At 42.7% G+C, this 18,803-nt stretch overlaps 1 protein-coding gene across 4 annotated transcripts in view; it reads right to left on the bottom strand.

Annotated features, from left to right (window-relative positions):
• Positions 1–18,803, bottom strand: part of LOC135838172 (CREB-regulated transcription coactivator 1-like) — a 67,863-nt gene that overhangs the window by 34,305 nt on the left and 14,755 nt on the right. For all 4 annotated transcript variants that reach the window (XM_065353790.1, XM_065353791.1, XM_065353792.1 and 1 more), the window contains 2 exons: positions 4,576–4,864; positions 790–907 (listed from right to left, as the gene is read on the bottom strand). In XM_065353790.1, coding sequence (XP_065209862.1) covers positions 790–907; positions 4,576–4,864 — 407 coding nt within the window. The remainder of the gene's footprint in view (positions 1–789; positions 908–4,575; positions 4,865–18,803) is intronic.

Genomic DNA, 18,803 nt, shown 5'->3' with positions numbered 1-18,803 from the left:
AAATTTGGTCGATTCACATACTCGTTGATTCCTAATGTTTCCAAAACACCCTCCCTTGCTGAGATGGATTTTTACTTCACGCAAGCTGTTACAGGCCATGGTGTATTTCGCTCCTACCTGTTTAAGAAAAAACGTGCCTTATCTCCATTATGTAGCTGCGGCAAAGACGAGAATGAGACAGCAGCTCATGTTTTACTAGTTTGTACACGATTCAAAGATGGACGTCCAGATCCTCCAATCGATGTCAGTGATACTGCTCATATCCACTATTGTCGAAAAGTAGTACAATCGCTGTGGGCCCTCGAACGTAATCGATTTCATGTCACACCTTCTCCTAGATTATGATTAATTGATATCACCCTCTTGTTTTTTTTCCCTTGTATTTTTTTTTTGCCCCCCCTTTCCCGACCTAGATATAATTCGCTTTTTCATCACATTATCTATTTATTGTAGTTGATGTAAATTCTCACTGTTTCTTGTTTGTTGTGTACTTTGGTATGGTTATGATGAGAACCAATAGGTATTCATAAGTTGTACCTTATATTGCACAATAAATTCCCCCACCCCCTCGTGGGGAATGGGGACACTTGAAAAAAAAAAAAAAAAAAAAAAGGTATACGAGTGTCGAGTATACGCACGTATTACGTAGTACGTACCTACATATACATACATAGGTAGGTATGTAAATAGTGTAATGCAAATGTAGCGTATAGGCAATTATAGGCATAGAGTACAAAATAATCGTATGTAATAGGCTACACGCTATACGTACTATTGTAATGTACTCACTTGATGTCAGGTATACTGTTGGGAACATCGCAACAAGATCGCGGCCTTTTATCCGATGATACAGAAAGATGTCGCGTTCTAGATGGATCGTAATGTTGACGATTATCCAATGTGGTAACTGCGAGAAAAACAAACCAAACCAAACGAAAAGAAATCAGTACACACATATACCTAATATACCTATTGTATAATGTACATAATACTCGTATACTCGTATGTATATTACATCGCACCTATGGGAGTGATAAGGTTACTTAATACTTACATCTAAAAAAAATCGATTTTGACACGACCCCCCCCCGGCAATCCCAAAAAAATAACACCGAGTTGGGTACCCTATCTACAAAATAGATCTTATAAAAACGCAAATGATATAACTCAAAATTCCAAACAGCGTCGCAAGTTGTTTGGAGTTGCATACGAGTATACGCCATACGGGGTTTGATTGTTTCGAATGTTCGTTAAATAGAAATAATCGCGAGAAGTGTATTTTTTATTGGTTTGTACCCAAATGGGAAAAAAATTTTTAATCGATCACTTATCGAAAAAATGAATTTGCACGTAATGAAATTTTAGTTTTTTGGGGAAAACTGAAAAACTAAGCACTCTAGAAAAAAATTGGTAGCAGTCTGCCGCTTTTGTGCCAGAAAACTTGAGGCCTCTTGAACTACTCGCACCCTCGCTTCGCTCCTGTGCTTCGCCTGCATTAGGGGGTCCCCCTGCACCACCAATTGGGCTTCGCACAACTACCTCCTGCATAAATGTTTTTTTTTTCATGTTCCGCGCTTTGCTTCCCTCGCTTCGCTCCTGTGCTTCGCCTGTACCTTGGGCTTCGCCCAACTCTCTCCTTCCGCTGTTTCCTTCTTATATTGGCGGGGGACGGACCCCCCTTGGGCTTTGCCCAACTCTCTTTCCCCGGTATTTCCTGCTTGTATTTGCAGGGGACTGACCCCCCCCCCTTCGGCTTCGCTCAACTCTCTTCTTCTTCCTTCAAAACGTATGGTAACAAACCTATCTTGGCCCTGGAAAGAGGTCAAATGTGGTTGGAAGGTTGAAACCTGCAAAAGGCACTTGGGGTGCATGCTCACATTGTACTGTGAAAATTTGGACCCTCTAGGTCAACAATTTGGAGGGACTGTAGGTTTGGCTAAACGTCAAAAAATACGCAAAAATCTTTTTTTGTGAGGGGTGTAGGGGGGATGAAGCATGTATTTGGCGGGAAGAGAAAAATTCACGTGTGTGAGTTTGGAGCGATTTTCATCAAAATTATGTATTTTTGAAAACTAAAAATATCATTAAAAACCTCGGGGCACCTGGGGGCACCCATAAATCATGCATTCCTATTCCGCACATACTACTGAACCTGTCCAAGTCAAAAAGTACGCGCGGAATTCGACGGAATTCGATAATTTTCATAGAAACACGAAATGAAAATCAACGTCATGTAAAAAACGGTCTCTTTGAAAAATTAATTTTGGAAAAAGCCATTTTCATTTCTCCTCCCGCTAACGCTTCACCCCTCCACCCCACCAAAAAAATATTACCAAATTCGGATTCTACGACCTCAAAAACATGCATATCGATGTATCGAACGTTGATATGCTCAAATTTTTCATTTCTCCTTCTCCAACGCCTCACCCCCCCCCCCACTCAACGAGAAAAATATCAGATTCGGATTCTGCGACCTCAAAAACATACATATCGATGTATCGCACGTTGATATGCACAAAGTTTTCATTTCTCCCCCTCTAACGCCTCACCCCCCCCCCCGCCCCACGAAATTTTTTTTGCCAAATTCGGATTCTACGACTTTAAAAACGTAAAGATCAATGACTTTTTCTTACATATATCTATACTGCGATAAAATATTGAATTACGCGCGTTTTAGGGGGTCTCCTGGCCCATAAGTAGTGTGCTGTATGCAATTTTAGCACTGCTCGTGATTGTGGTATTCTCTGACGATGAAGTACCACTACAATACGCGTATGCAGTTACTTTCAAAATGGTACGCAGTACGCAGTACGCAATACGCAATACGCCGCACATAAAAAGGATAAAAACGCGTTCAAAGTTTTGCCTCAGTTTGAAACACGGACATGTCAACAACAACAAATTAGTATGTATCTTGTTAGATTCAAAATGAGACATTCCTATCAGAATCAACACCTACCTGAATTTCCATGGAACGGACGTGGCATATTACTCAGAGTCAGATACCATTACCAACCTGCTCAGTGGTGCTCACATTGTAAAAAGTACACATACAAATAAAAGAGTACAAGTGTACGAAGTAGAGGTAGACGGATAGGGGGCAGGGGCAGGGGTAGGGGTAGGGGTAGACAACAGACAGTAATCAGGTATGGTCGTCGAGCAGCAAGTTTACTAGCAAGTATCGAAAGGCAGACTACCCCTAGCAGTCTAGCACTAGCTGTTTCTAGGAAAATGAATACAAAATAGCGCGAAAAGGACGTGGTAAGTACAAAAATTTCGCCATTTTCAAAAACCGTTTTGAAAGCGTCGTTTTTTTAGGTGCTGCGCTATACCTAATGGTAATTGAAAAACATAACATAAAATATAGGTAATTGAAAAGTTCATCCGCGGTTTTTCAATGAAACCGTTTAGGCGTTTATAATCACTAATCACGTACCTAATCAGTAATGAAATTTCTGTGATTTTTCATTTCAATTACCATTATAAAGGAGCCTGAAGTTACGGTTCAATTCTTCTCACCATCGCAGTTTATTAGTGATATATAGAGATAGATACTATACTAAAAGAGTGACTTCCACTAACGAAAACCAATGTTGCCAACTCTCGAACACACATTTGACATTTATATCATATTGTATTGTATGTATTTCGCACAGCGGCGCGGCGCTCGAAATAAAGGGAGTTACTAGTAAATGTATGTACGAGTACTTATGCCCCTTTTACATACATACGAGTATGTGAAACTCTTGCAAAACACTCGAAAAGCGCTATTAAAAAATGAATAAAGGACCGCGTATTTTTTTTTTCTTTAATGAAAGTTTACGCTTAGATCTTTCTATAGCAACCTGTTTAAAGAACCTTCATTCTGTATAAATTCCAAAATTCTTACTAACTTGGTTTGATAACAAGTTGTCAATGTCGAAAAATCAACGGAAAATGTTGACGCAGTTTATCCACAAGTGAAATGAACGTTCGCCGCGCCGCACCGCGACGACGGTAAAAAGTTAGCTCCATCATCGGGTAAAATTGAATTGAACCAAAACCAAATCTTCAAAACGGTTGACGACAAACGTGAAATTTGTGTCCCCCTCCCTACCCACCGCACCACACCCCACCCCACCCTAGCTGAGCCGAGTAAATTACGTAACTCGGAGCCTTGTAATCGCATTACCGAGTCTCCGACTCGTACTCGTACTCGTATCTAAAGAATAGGACGCAGCGCAGGGTGATTTTGGAAATTTGAAAAAAATCCTACGGTTCTCGACTAGCTTTCGGAAAGTAGGTACACTCGCGCTTTCAATACTCGAATTTTGTCTTATAAGGCCTGGCGAAAAGATTCAGCGTGGCTGCGTGACGCCGATGCCGATGCCGATGCCGATGGTAAAAATCAAGCCGAAATGCCGAATGAATTAGGAATTGCGCTGTTGATGTTGATTTACCTGCCGGCGGCCGGCGGCCGGCCCCGTGGCCTGGAGAAGGTCACGTGATACTCTCACGCTTACGTCTGTCGTCTACTCACTACTGCAGAGTGCAGGTACGAGTAAATTATGCGAATGAAAATTGAAAATGACTCACTTCGTCTTTGAGATCCCGGACTGTGAAGAGTATTACTGGGATTTTGAACACTCTGGTGAAGCGCCGAATCGGAATTAGTTCTACGCCAACTAAGATCGGTGGAAGGCGGCGATAAATACGGGCCGCACGAATACGGCGACGTGTCTACTCTTTTTTCTACGGGCTTGGAACGCATAGGGCCGACGGAACCGACGCTGCGACCTCTTTCTCGCGGCCCCGTGCTCGCCGGCGCGGCCGTTGTCGAGTCCACTCTGCTGCAGTGCATTTCTTCCAGATTACTACGAGCCGGCTGAAACACACACAACCATAGCACATTAGTATTTAGTATACATTAGTACGTGATCACTATTACTACGAGTAATACGACTTACGAGTAGAGTAGGTATAGTAGGTATAGTAGGTACTTAGGTAGAGGCACATACGAGACCAATAACATCTAACGTTAAATACGAGTACGAGTACGATACATACAAGTACAAATAACAATTAGTACATCGCACGCATAATACGATACGTAGTTTACGAGACCGTCCGGCCGCATTCTAGTTTCTTTATGAAAATTCAAAATTGCCACAACAATCTATACTATACGAGTATGTACATTTACGTATACATACATACATACGCGTATAACGTTATTAAGGGAGAGAATCGAATCGAATCGAATCGAATCGCTCGGATTATACATATCTCTAAAAACGTAAAAATTGCATACATATGAAGAGCTCAATTCCAAAATGTGCTTTGTCCCAGATTTTTATTTTTGGCAAATCAAAAACAAAATTCGTGCACACACAAAGATGTTTTAATGTCATTTTTCAATATCAGACAGTGTAGTGTAAAGTATTCCGAATATTTTCCCTGCAATTTTTTTTTTTCAAAATGACACCTCTTTGTTCAATCTGTGTATGAAGTCGCGAAAAATGGGACTAAGCACGTTTTGGAACTGCATACAGATTAGTTTCAAAAATTATCACGTTGAAATGCAGTACTTGGCACGTTTTGGACTGGTACAATGTTTTGTTAGGTAATGGACTACTGCACCCTATTGGACTTGGCACTTTTTGGAGTGGTAGTTTGGTTGAATAGTTGAATAAAACAAATTTTTTCATGACATTTTGCCGGCAAAAACAAAAAATTTTTCAATTCAAGGAAAATGTTTTTGGTCTGTATTTTAGTACTTAAACATTTATGGCAAAATAATATTTTTTTTTTTAGAAAAGTACAAAAATTTTCATATCTGAATGACAATGACTAACAAAAAACAAACAAAAAATTTATGGAAAAATTATACAATTTATTTTTTTTTGAAAAGTACAAAAAATGTCAATTTTTTTTTAACGAAAAATTATTATGTATCATTATCAATCATTATCTGAATGACAATGACTGATACAAAACAAACGAAAAATTTATGGAAAAAGTATACAAATTTTTTTTGAAAAGTACCTACAAAAATTTTTAATTTTTTGTACAAACCAAAAATGATCAAATCTAACGCCAAGTGGTACGTGCGGCGGCATATTCCCGCGCGTACTGATCCCCAGTATCTTCAAATTTATTCTCAAATATGTACTCAATTTAAAAAAAAATTGAAAAAAAATCATTTTGAATAGTTCAAATTTTGCACAAAAATTCATTATATATTTCAAAAGAAAAAAACTTTTGTCAAAAATCAACTTCAAAAAAAATCGAAATTGTAAAAAAAATATGAAAAAAATTTTAAAACTTTTTGCCTGAGGTCTCAATCGAACTGCCTTCCTTCCGTTCCGCAATCCATCATCACTGCCACAGGGCTAGCGCTACGGATTTTTATTCCGCGTTTTCGAACTTCATACAAGCCCAAACAGTGACGAAAACTACTCTCTCATCGTGCATAAGCATACATGTATGTACATACGTATAAAAGGTGCCCCTTTTGCTGCAGATCGACGATTTTGATCAAAATATTGGACTAAGCACTTTTTGGAATTGTAAAAAAAAATGAAGAGGTTTTCGATGCCCTGGATAGAGGCGTTACAGGCTAATTTTTGGCTCGTTGACATCCTCCCTTTGTGAGTGACGATCTAAACTACAGAATTCCGTCAAAAAACGTATTTTCTTTTTTTTGGACAAAGCACATTTTGGAATTGAGCTCTTCATATCATATGTACTGAGTATTGTGTACTACTGTACTCGTATTAATACATACGAGTAATACATACACGTATGAACCGTTGGCAAATTACAGCCTACAGGCCAACGCCAACAGGCGACAATGCGTGGTTTACGAGTATACAATAGTATGTACATGTACATGTAGGCCTACATGTACTACGGTAGCTAAGCTAACGTATACACTCTTACTACGCACTATGCAGCTAACTAGCAAACGTAAGCACTCAGCGTAAGTACAAGTAAGCAGCTACATAAATGAACTGTGAAGTATACGAACGAACGTCGCGTCGCGTCGCGTCGCTTCAATGAGCGAGAAGAGAAGACAAGAGAAGAGAGGAGAGCGATCAGGTATAGGCTTCTGCTCTGCCCAGTGCCCAGTGCCCAGTGTCAGCCCAGACTCACTCGCAGAGTCTGTGGCGATGAGATGGCACGGCACGGCGCGTTCCTAGCGTGTCTGATCGCGACAGTCGATCACGTTAGCCATCAGACCATCGAGAGCGAGGCTCAGGCTCAGGCTAGCCGGCTAGATAGGTGTACACGTGTACTTATAGAAGTAGGTGTACGCAGGGCCTATTCTAAGGCGCAGCTCCTCACATTTTGCGCAGTTTCAAAAAAAAAATGTGCGTAGTTCCGAATTAGTTTGCGCAGTTGCAAAAATTCAGCCGCGTACATTTTTCATTTCATTCGTTAAAAAACAATTTTGAATGAACAAACACGAAAGTCATAAAGATGGACAACGAATATGAGAAGTAAGATTTGTGTAAGTTCGGAAAATCGAAAAATTACCAAAAACTATGGATTTTTACTCGTTTGAATTCTCCGATTATACTACAGTTGGAGAGTAGAAAAATTGTCTTCTCACATTAGAAATAAATAATGCTGTTTCGCTTGAAATTTACCAAAAGAAGGTCTCTTCTCATTCCTATCGTAACTACGTACCAGGAAGTCCAAATTTTTTGCTACAAATAAAATACCAAAAAAAAGGTCTTACTTTTCGTCAAAAATTCACGAACAATTTGAAAACATAGGTACTTATACTTAATTTTGTCCTGAAAAAATGAAGAATTGTGAATTTTTGAGAGGTCTCGCCTTCGCATACCTACGGTTGAAAATGTTTCAATTTCCTGAAAACAAAAAATTTTGAAGCCGTGAAAATTAACTTTCCGCATCGAGATCGATGTTGTTTCGCATTTCAAAGTATCAATTTTTCACAGCAGCTTTCGCCCTCGCTTCGCTCGGGCTATATCATTTTCCTTTCCTTTCCTTTCCTTTTCTTTTCTTTTCTCTGACCAAAGTTAGTGAAGAGTAGAAAAAATGACTTGTCGCATTAAAAATAGGTACTTGAAAATGTTGTTTTACTTCCGAAGAAATGAAGAATCATTAATTTTCGAAAGCTTTTGCCCTCGCTCGGGCCTTGGTTATTATTTTTGATCAGTCGCATCGTGAGCTATGTTTGCACACTGCACAGCTGCAAATTTTCCGGAAGAATAGGCCCTGGTGTAGAGCAGAGCAAAGTCGCTGATCAGAATCGCACAGAAAAAACGCGCAGTGAAAGGGCAAGCCAAGAATGAAGCAGAGAGCAGCGCTTCCAAGTAATTGCCATTTGCCAAGCCATCATCTAAAGCGAAAGCGTCACTATACGTATACGGTATACGGTATACGTTTACGTTGCTTGCTAATGCTGTTGCGGTATTCGCAATGGCGATGGTGATGGTAAACGTTTGGACGACTTTTTCGTACACCAGTCCAAAATTACACTCGTACAACGTACGCTTTACATTAGAGCTCAGCACTGGATGAGTTCAGACATTGGCCACTATTGCACTTTATGATGAAGAGCGATTTCACGATGAGACGTAGGCACTAGGCACTAGGCAGTAGGCAGCAAGTGCAAGTACAGGGTGCCCAGAAATATCGAGTACCCCAACGAAAGTTTTTCATAAAAAATATACGCGTAGGTTGGCAACGTGAACGGTTAAATAGATGCGTATGGTATATGATTGGTGGAATGTTATCTCTCCAGTCCAACAACCAATCATGTGCTATCATTATTACGCCAACTCGTATCATTCACTGTGACCAATCCGCAGTAAGTATTTGGCAGAAAACTTTCTTCGGGGTACTCGATATTTCTGGGCACCCTGTACACTCTGACTCGTACAAAACTCGAATTGAAAAAAAAATACGTATATGTACAAGCCAGAAGGTAAATGATGCGCCGTACTCGTGCTGGTTCCGCAATACGCAACACGCAACACGCAACACGCCACACCCCAAACCCCCAACGTCATGTTCATGTTGTAATTCGACATTCGACGATATGCGTATTGCGTAGCATCAGTTTAGCCAGTTTTGAGTCGAGTTTCATGTTTGATTTGCAAAACAATTTGGAGAAACTTGCCGAATGAAATTTGCTCGTTTAATTTCAGTACGAATTGTTGTAAAGTAAAGTAACCGTCGGCGCCCCGCCCCGCCCCGCCCGCCCGCCCGCCCTCTACCGACCATCACATTTTTTTGCTCTATAACGAGACCAGCCACCAGCACCTCGTCGTCGCGCCGCGCCGCGTCGCGTCGGTATTTCCAATGCGTAAGATGAACACGACTTGGTAAGGTCGAGTCAACGGTATTGCGTATTGCACTTTGGGGTAGTCGTAATTTTCGCTCAACTCCAACTCCACGGTCCACCGCCACCGCCACCCGACACCCGTCACTCTACGTCTACGTCTTACGAGTAGGGCAGGGGTATTACTCACTCATCTACGCGTAGGTATCGTACTTAGGTACACGCGTACACGCCAATTTAAAGGTGCATTTCGACGCGCAACAATGTTCACATGCGGCCGCGGCAGGCACCTTCTTTCCCACCCTGTCTATCAGCGAGCGTAGCGCGTTCTTAGCTTTTGAACTTTTAATGTGTGCCAATGAAGGAACACCAAACACCGCGAACGCGAACATGTACTCGAATCGCAGAGCCGAATACCTAATACGAGTACGAGTACGAGTACGAGTACCTATTGATCGCAAGACCTGAATCAAGTTTAGGTGATGTGATGTGGTGTGGTGGTCGTCGTCGTCGTCACTTTGTCACAAAGGTACAAAGTACGCATCTTTCATCTTTCTGCAGCTCCTTATCTCCTTATTCCATCGGGTACGTAAACGGTAAACGGTAAACGGTAAACGTAATACGTACTCGTATCTGTATCTATTGCTGGACTGCAGGAGAAAGGTAAAGGATCCGTTCACCGTTGTACTCGTATTTGTACCGTATGTGGTGTGGTGTGGTGTGGTGTGGTGACCAGCAGGCTGCACTAACAACTCAGATACGTCGCGTCGCGTCGCAGGTTTAACGTTAACGATCGATATTATGCAGGTGTAAGAAAGGGCGAAGGATGTTTCTCGTTTTCAAATTCAATTACGTACGCCGCGCCGCGCCGCGCGTATTTACTCGTAGGTAGTACTCGTATTTAAAACTGCTTAGTGCTTAGTGCTTATTGAAATCTGCTGATTATTAATTTATTGCTCGTACGAGCGGAGCTTGAATACGTGCTGTACTCGTATCATCTAGCCTCTAGCCTCTAGGTAGTCTAGGTGTTAGGTGGTATGTCTATTGTCTATGTACGAGTATTGAGTTTGAGTATGTCTATGTAGTACTTGTCTTGTCGTTTCAGCGAAAAACCAAAGGTTACAAGTTACAAGCAACGTAGACGCTAGACGCTAGACGAGTACGTAAATGTAATGTAGGTCTAGGTACGTCTACGTCTACGTCTACGTACGCAGAGAAAACGGTCGCGGGCCGGTGAGAAATTACTAAGAGCAAGTAATAATCATCGAACATGTAGCATGCACATACTGGCGCGATTGTGCAGCCGCAGCCGCAGCCGCAGCCGCAGCGTGGCACTGCTGCACTCGCATCAATCAGGCTTGCATAGTGCATTCCAACGCGCGACGAGTTTTATTGCGGTTGATGAAGATCGGAATCGGCATCGACAGTCGACATTCGTCGTCGTCGGTCAGATAGGTACGTAATTATTACTCGTACGTATGAATTTTCAGTTTTCATAACAACGCCGCGCTGCGCGATGCAGTGCTTGGCAGTGCGCACACGAGACGAGATAGCGTGCGTACAAGTAGGAAAAGCTCGCAAAAGCCAAACGCGAATCGCAGCACACAGCACACAGCACCCAACACCGTGGAAACGTTTTCAACGAGCTTCGCAAGTCCCAGTCGCAGTCTCAGTCGCAACGCGATCACGCTTTCCCACAAAAATTATTACGAACCGTTGGCGTAGAATGAGGCCATAGCGCGGCGACGGCGGCGGCGGCAGCGGCTCGTCGCGACTCCAGAAACATCAATGAAAGAAATTCATTCGGAAAATGAAACGATCCGAGTGTGGCGAGGCCAGGAAGTCAAGCCAGGAGGGAGGGTGTGGTGGTGGCGGTGGCGGTCGTAGGAAAAGCTAACTTATACGAGTACGTAGAGGCAGAGGGTACTGTATTGCCGCTTCAGCGCAGCATGCTGGTAAAAATGATGGCAATGGCGCGATGAAGATGATGGTGATGATGAAGATGATCGGTGGAGGAGCGTGGTGGCGGCGATGGGGTAACTTTCGACCTGCTAACCTACATTACTGGGGCAAACAACGCAATGCCGCATCGCGCATTCGCATCGGCAATATGCGAAATGCGAAATTCGAAATGCGATACGATACATTAAACAGCAGGTAACTGGTGAGTGGTGAGTGGTGAGTGGCGAGTGGTGAGCGACAAGGGTGAAGGGTGAAGGTAAAAAAAATACAGAAAATATCGCCGTTAACAAACACACACACACGTCGAAAAGCGAATTTCGATCAGCGCAGTGTGCCGTTTTCAATGAACGACTATACAGTACATTGGTACCCTATAGCCGGATGGCGGATACGACTCGACTTTGCTTCAGTAGGTAGGTAGGTAGGTAGGTAGGTAGGTGGTGGGGTAGTGGACCAGGAAACCTGGTACATCATTCAAAGTCTCACCAGTCTGCTTCACATTGTACATACGTGTATTGCGTATTGTGTATGTGTGTATGTACCAATCGGGTAAGATACGCAAACGCATACATTCGATTCGAGTTTTCTCATTTTCTGCAATTGTGTACCCCGCTAAGTGACTGCACTGCACTGAACTGGACCAGCGATGCGATGCGATGCGACGCGCTCAATCGCATCGCCACCTCCATTGTCACCGCACCAAAATTGAAGAAAAAAAAACAACTAGGTAAATAAAGTATATCGTCGTAGAGAAGAGGAAACGATATGAAAATGCTAAGTATAAGGCAACAGTCGACTGAGCCCGCCGTCGCGTCGCGCCGCATAAGGGTGTAATTCTTACTCGGAGTGAGAATTGTAATTGCTCATCTTGGACAAGCCGAAACACGCAATACGCAATAGACAAGCGCAGCCCAAATGCGATGGCGATGGCGATGGAAATATTCGTATGTGCAAGTAGCAACGAAGATCTAACAATAACACTAACAGTTCAAAAACTGTTGTCTGAAATATGTACGTACGGGTATTCGGGTATTTGTACGAGTGTCGAGTATACACGACGACGCGACGCACACTCGAAAAATGTTTCATTTTTTTCGAAAGCTTTTGCCTTCACTTTGTTCGGGTCTGTTTGCTTTTCTATTTTCAAGTTGGAATTTCAACAAAAAAAAAAAAGTAAAACCCACATCGATGAAATTCTAAAATTTTGAAACCAAAAATGTTAATCTCCTCGCGTAAAAAATAGTATCTTAGATTATGCAACTAGGGAGACGATGTGATCTCGGACGAATTTTTAGCTTTATTTCCCAAGTAACTCGAAATGGTTGAAATTGAAAATCACATCATCTCGCTTGTTCCATTTAAGATAGGTATTTTACGTTTTTAAGGGAGAGAATCGCTAGTGTGTCCACTGTCCACCGAGCGATTAGCGAGCGGGAGATACGTGAGTATTGAGTAATGTAGCGGATCACGTATCTCCCTAGAAACGTAAAAATCATTGCTTTTGCGTTGTAACGGAGAAAAAGTGCTTGTATTGCTGCCGCTTCAGCGTTTGGAAGTACTCCCTCGTAACGAAAAATACGAGTAGGCCTATTTTATTCAACCCGGTAGTACCAGTACGCGTACGCGTACGCGTAACAGTGAAATTTCGTCCGTCGCGTCGCTCGAAAATCACTTCAACTCCCTAGTTGAATAAACTACCTACAACGTAAGTACTCGTATTACAGCGTTCGGCTTCGTTACTCTCTAAATTTGAAACGGTGAAATTTCACCGCTTTGCACTTAGCAGTCACGACATTTTGGCTTCTTAAAAGCAGTACCTAGTTTTTTACTGCAAAACAGTAAAAAACTACTGCTTTTAAGAAGCCAAAATGTCGTGACTGCTAAGTGCAAAGCGGTGAAATTTCACCGTTTCAAATTTAGAGAGTACCAATCTATACGCAATACGCATACTTGTAATGCCGACTGGCAGAATTGTTTGATCATCTTCGGTTTTATTCGGCGAAATTGGTACCGACCGTAGGTACTCGTATTTTTTTAGTTAGGGTATCAGCCATCACGCCAATAGGTGTGGGGCTGTGGGGCTACGAAGACTGGGCACCAGGCACCGGGCACTGGGCAGGAATTTGATTCGAGTACGAGTTGACACAAGACCTACGCGGAGACGGGCACGATCGAGAATGTAAATTGCAGGAAGAGGCTAGAGCGGCGGCGGAGGTCGCGTCGCATCGTACGCTTGAACGTGGCACGCGTACAGGTACGGCTACGGCTACGGGTACGGAACTAGTCGTAAAATTGCGAATTGCGTCGCATTCGCGTCCGCGTGTCTTGGCAAAACCCTGTAGGTAAAGTACGAGTAGGTATACTCGTATAAAGGTACCGACCGAGCGAGCGAGCGAGCGAGCGAGCGAGGTAGCGACGCCGACGACGAAGCGGGCGCAACGTGGCGTGGCGTGGCGTGGTGAGGTGAGGCGAGGCGATGGCGAATTCTCCAGCCAATATTTGTTGACGCTGTTGGTGTTGGCGTTGCCGTTGCCGTTGCCGCTATATCGATCTGTATGGGTGCTACACAACTAGACTTTTTCAACACGAGCTTTTCGCTTTAGTAGGTCATCGGGCCATCGCGTTCTATTACCCCTAAAACGCATCCCTCTTCTCTGCTACGAGCCGGGCTCGTAGTCGTTTCATCGTCAGCTACCTATCGGCGGTGCGGCGCGGCGTGTGCGTCGCTGTCCTGTGTACGAGTACGAGTACATCTACAGTCAATCTACATACATACGCGTACGATAGAGTGGTTGGTGGTTGGCGGAACGGTACGGTACGTATACCAACCAACCAACGATGCTGGTTGCTCGTACCATTTACCATTTACCATTTACCATCGCCATAGTTGTTGCCGTCGCGTCGTCGCTTCAATTTACTTACCTACTCGTAATTTTACACAGTTTTTTTCTTTTTGCTTTCACAAAATACCTACGTAGAGGCACATCTGCACACATACGAGTAGATACGTAAACGTACACGCCACGCCACGCGGGATATTCGCGCTGCCAACTCAAAAACTTGATCATCGACCATCGACAATATTTTACCGTTCGAATTCGACTTTAGCGCGCTACGAGTATATTCCATCTCTGTGCCACGCTCCGCCGCCGCCGCCGCCGCCGTCGTCAGCATTAGCGTTCGCGCCCCTGTTGCTGCTACGTAATTTGCATGCTCTATCTCACATTAGGTAGGTAGGCCCGACCGCGACCGGTAGGTACGTGTTTGGTGTTCGCGCCACGCCACGCCACGCCGATTTCGAATACACATACGAGTACATTGTGTAATGTGTAGCCGTACGTAAGTCTAGGTACGCGCTATGCGATATTTTTGGCCTTTGCATTGTACAGTGTACACATACTCGCGACTCGCGACTAGTCGACTACAACAATGGTCAACTTGAACGGTACAAGTTATAGCAACAAATAGCTATTAGCTAGCACTAAGCACTAGCAGACTGATTTTAGTGATCACCTCGCTGGTACGCTGCTGGACGCAAGCAGTCGTCGTCGTCGTCGTCAATAGTCAACCACCTGTCGATGTCGGCTGTCGTAACACGACGCGACGGTGGCAGCGCGGTGGTTCAATAGTTCCCATGTGACATAAAAAAAAATGTATGAAATAAGTACTTACATATACTTTGTACTGAAGAAATCTTTCGCTTCGCAACTTTAAAAGTTAATCGAATGGTACGCGTATTTTTAAAATTAAAAAAACTCTTCTTTAGTCGGGCCCTCCAGAATGAGCACGCCGCCGCCGCCCCCCCCCCCCCCCCCGCCGGCAAACTGCCCTTTTTGACGCCCTCTCGACAACCCTGCTCCTCCGGCAATCTAACAATAATTTCCATAAAATTCCAATACAGGTAGGTACTCGTACTTCCGGAAATACGCGTACGCGACACGCGTAAATGGCCCGAACGAAGCGAGGGCAAAAGCACTCGGCGAAAGACAAAAATTCGCAATCCCTCGGAAGCGAAAAAACATAATTTTTGACGCGACAGGTCAATTTTTCTGCCGTCAAGACTCGTTCCTTGGCAGGGTGTCCAGCTGTCCACTCATTTCTGGAAATTGGAAATAATTTTCCCCGACTTTTCCAGGTTTTCCAGGCCAATTTTTCCATTTTTCCAGAGCATTTTTTAAAAATTTTCTACGCCTACCCCGCACTTTAATTAAAGAGGAGTTTGGAGGGGGAGGTGGGTATAATTTTACTTCATAAGCTTCTCTTCGAACTGAATACTTGTTCGGATATAAAAAAACATGCTAAACTTCGATTATCAACTTTAATTAAATTAAAAACCAATACCTAAATAAATAAAACACGCGTCAATTTTGGCCAATTGATACGATATTCGTACGAATTATGAAAATTTTTCTTCCGTTTTTTGGATTTTTGGAGGACTGAAAATGTGAAATTATTTCTTTTTAAAACGAGAAACAACTTTTGAAAATTTTCATTTCGAGATGCCTAAAAACGAGGTTTTTTCAATGCAAAGAGCTCATTTTTTGGTTTCTTAAATTTTAATAAGTATCGGAACGATGTTTTTTTGAAACAAGTTACTTTTGAAAAAGAAAAGAGAACAGGCTCGAGCGACAGCTTCTGAAAATTTGTATTTCCGGAGGCACGTATACAAACGAGGTTTTTTCACGCGGTCACAAATACCTAGTTTTTTTTGGCTTTTAAAATTTTAGAATTTGAATAATACTTTTTTCGAAAGCGGTTGATTTTGACAAAGAAAACAGAACAGGCCCGAGCGAGGGCGAAAGCTCTTGTAAATTTGTATTTCGAGATGCGTAAAAACGATGGGTTTTTTTTGCGACGAGTTCAGTTTTTGGTTTTAACGCTTGATTTTTATCATCTAGAAATGTTCACCTTGATATGAAAAAAAAAAGAAAACAAGCTCGAGCGAAGCGAGGGCAAAAGCTTTTGAAAATTTGGCAATCGATCGTTTTTTCAAAATTCCAGGGATTTTGCGTGAAAATTACAAAATTCCGTGACTTTTCCTCGACTTTTCCAGACCGACCGAATTCCCTGACTTTTCCAGGTTTTCCAGGCTTGTGGACACCCTGTAATTGGTTAAGGAAAACAATAATAATAATAATAATAATAATAATAATATGCCCGAGCGAAGAAGCGAGGGCGAAAGCTTTTGAAATTTTGAATTTTTATGATTATTCAAAACACCAATTTAGCAGTAGCACTATGTACTATCGAACACCTAAGTAATAATACGAGAATTTTTTAAAATATGAATTCGGGACGATTTTTCGCGACTTTTTACTTTTGGTGGAAATGGCGACTTGGCGACCTGGTAAGACACCCTGACTAGGTACTAGGTAGGCAAACCTTTTGCCAGCTTGCCACGGCGGCGGCGGCGGCGACTAAAAAATAAAAATTGATAAGTACTCCTTTATAATGATTTCAAGGTCTATCGCGTTTCGCGTTCGAGTACCTAGTACACCTAGTATATGTAGATGTACCTACTAGGTACCTAAGTACTAGCTACATAGATGAGTAGTAGAGTAAACCGGGTGAAAAGAAGAAAAAATAAACGCGTAATCACCACGTTCGTGTTACGAAGAAAAAAACGCCACTCAAGGTTAACAAAATAACTACGACGAAATAAACGGGCTGGCAGAATTATCCTGTCCTGGCTCGGATGGCTCGGATGGCCTGGCCTGGCTTGAACATGAAATAGAAATATATTCGATTCGACCCGTCGCGTCGTAGATGACGCGACAAGAACGCAAGAAGCTGCGAAATACGCGTACTTTACCTCGTACATAAAGTACCTACCACCAGTTTTTTTCGTATCTACTCGTAGCCGCGTAGCCGTAGCCGTAGCCGTAGCCGTGGCCGAACCTACTGAAATCTGGAATGCCTGTAGGCTGCAGGCTGTACTGTACGGACTACGGACTCGTATACGAGTATTTTCTATTCCGATTCGGTCATCGACAAACAAGATGTTAGAAAACCGAAAACCTAACCAGCCGCAGTCGCCGTCGCCGTCGCGAACAACCAACAGAACAGCGAGCAGCAACTAGCAAGCAACACTTCGCTCGGTGTCGATGGGATGGCAAATGGCAAATGGCTCAAGCGGCGGTGGCGGCGGCGGGCCGACCGACCACTAACGTAAGAACTAGAACTAGTCACTACTTCACTACTACATAGTACCTACCTACCTGCCCACCCGCCCGCCCGCCTGCCTGATTCACTAGTCAGTGTCAAGTGTAGAGACAGAGTATGGTACGTCAACGTACATGTAGATATATGTACTACGAATTTTTGCATAGGTTTAGGTACCTACTACCTACTCGTAGTAGTAGTAGTAGTAGTAGTAGTTGTTGTTGTAGTTTTTGTATAACTGCGACTACGAAAATTACGACGAGTTACCTGTACCATCTCCTTTACGCAACCGCAACCGCAACCGCAACCGCAGTTGCCTCCGAACGAGAGTACAAGTGTCAGTGTCAGTGTCGGTGTCGGTGTCGGTGTCCTGTTCGCTACCAATTCATTTTAAAGGTTATGCACATACTATACTATACTCCTAATATACGAGTAAATATTCTAGGGGGAAAACTCGTAACCTTTTTAGGACGTGACTTTTCGTTTTCGATGAGGTGCCATATGAATCTACAGGCCAAGTTTGAGCAGAGACGTGAGATTGCTGTTTGTACACTTTCACTTTTGACTCAATTTTCAAACGAGTGCAATGTGCATACTGCATAGCCTAATTACGAGTAATATGTACGAGGACACGAGGAAAACTAAACGGCGCTTATTGTCGAGAATCATTTTTTACGTTTTGTTTTGTGATTCTGGTGGTTGAAGGTCTCCTCTTTCACGTAGCCGTAGGCCGTAGTGTGGTCAAAAATCGTAGCTTTGTCTAAAGAAACAAAAATGGCGAAAATTTGAATTATAAATTGACTGTTTCTTTAGGCAAAGCTACAGCTTTAAATAGGGTACGAATCACGCTGAAATTTTGTACAAATGTACTTTGAAGATTGTACAAGTGACTTTTGATATACGTATGTACTACGAGTACGTACACCTATATCAGCTTTTGTTTCACCGTAGGCGTACCTTCTATTAATAAACTCGTCATTTTTTCAGAAATTCCCATTTTTCAGCATCTTTCAACGCAGCTCAAAGTTAACGTAAATGGGCTAGAAAGCTCAAATTTTGCACGAATATCAAGTTTGTAACGGACAAGTGCCTTTCGATATTTTGGGTCAATTTTGAGAATTTTTGGGCCCGAAAAAGGGGGGTGCAGGGTCAATTTTCAAAAAAAAAAAAAACAATTTTTCATCGAGAGTCGGTAATGGGTAACAAATTAAAGCTATATTCCAAATTTCATCAAAATCGGTTCAGTCAATCTTTCTAACTTTGAGCGAGTACTGAAAAACAAAAGATGCCAAAATGACAAAAAAAGAGGTACGTACTTGAAAGTTGGCGAATTTTCATCGTACAAAAATCATTCTTGTATAGTGTATACTCGTATTCTGAAAGG

Source organism: Planococcus citri, chromosome 2, assembly GCF_950023065.1.
Source record: "Planococcus citri chromosome 2, ihPlaCitr1.1, whole genome shotgun sequence".
Taxonomy (NCBI): Eukaryota; Metazoa; Arthropoda; class Insecta; order Hemiptera; family Pseudococcidae; genus Planococcus; species Planococcus citri.
This window is presented reverse-complemented; position numbering and strand designations above follow the sequence as displayed.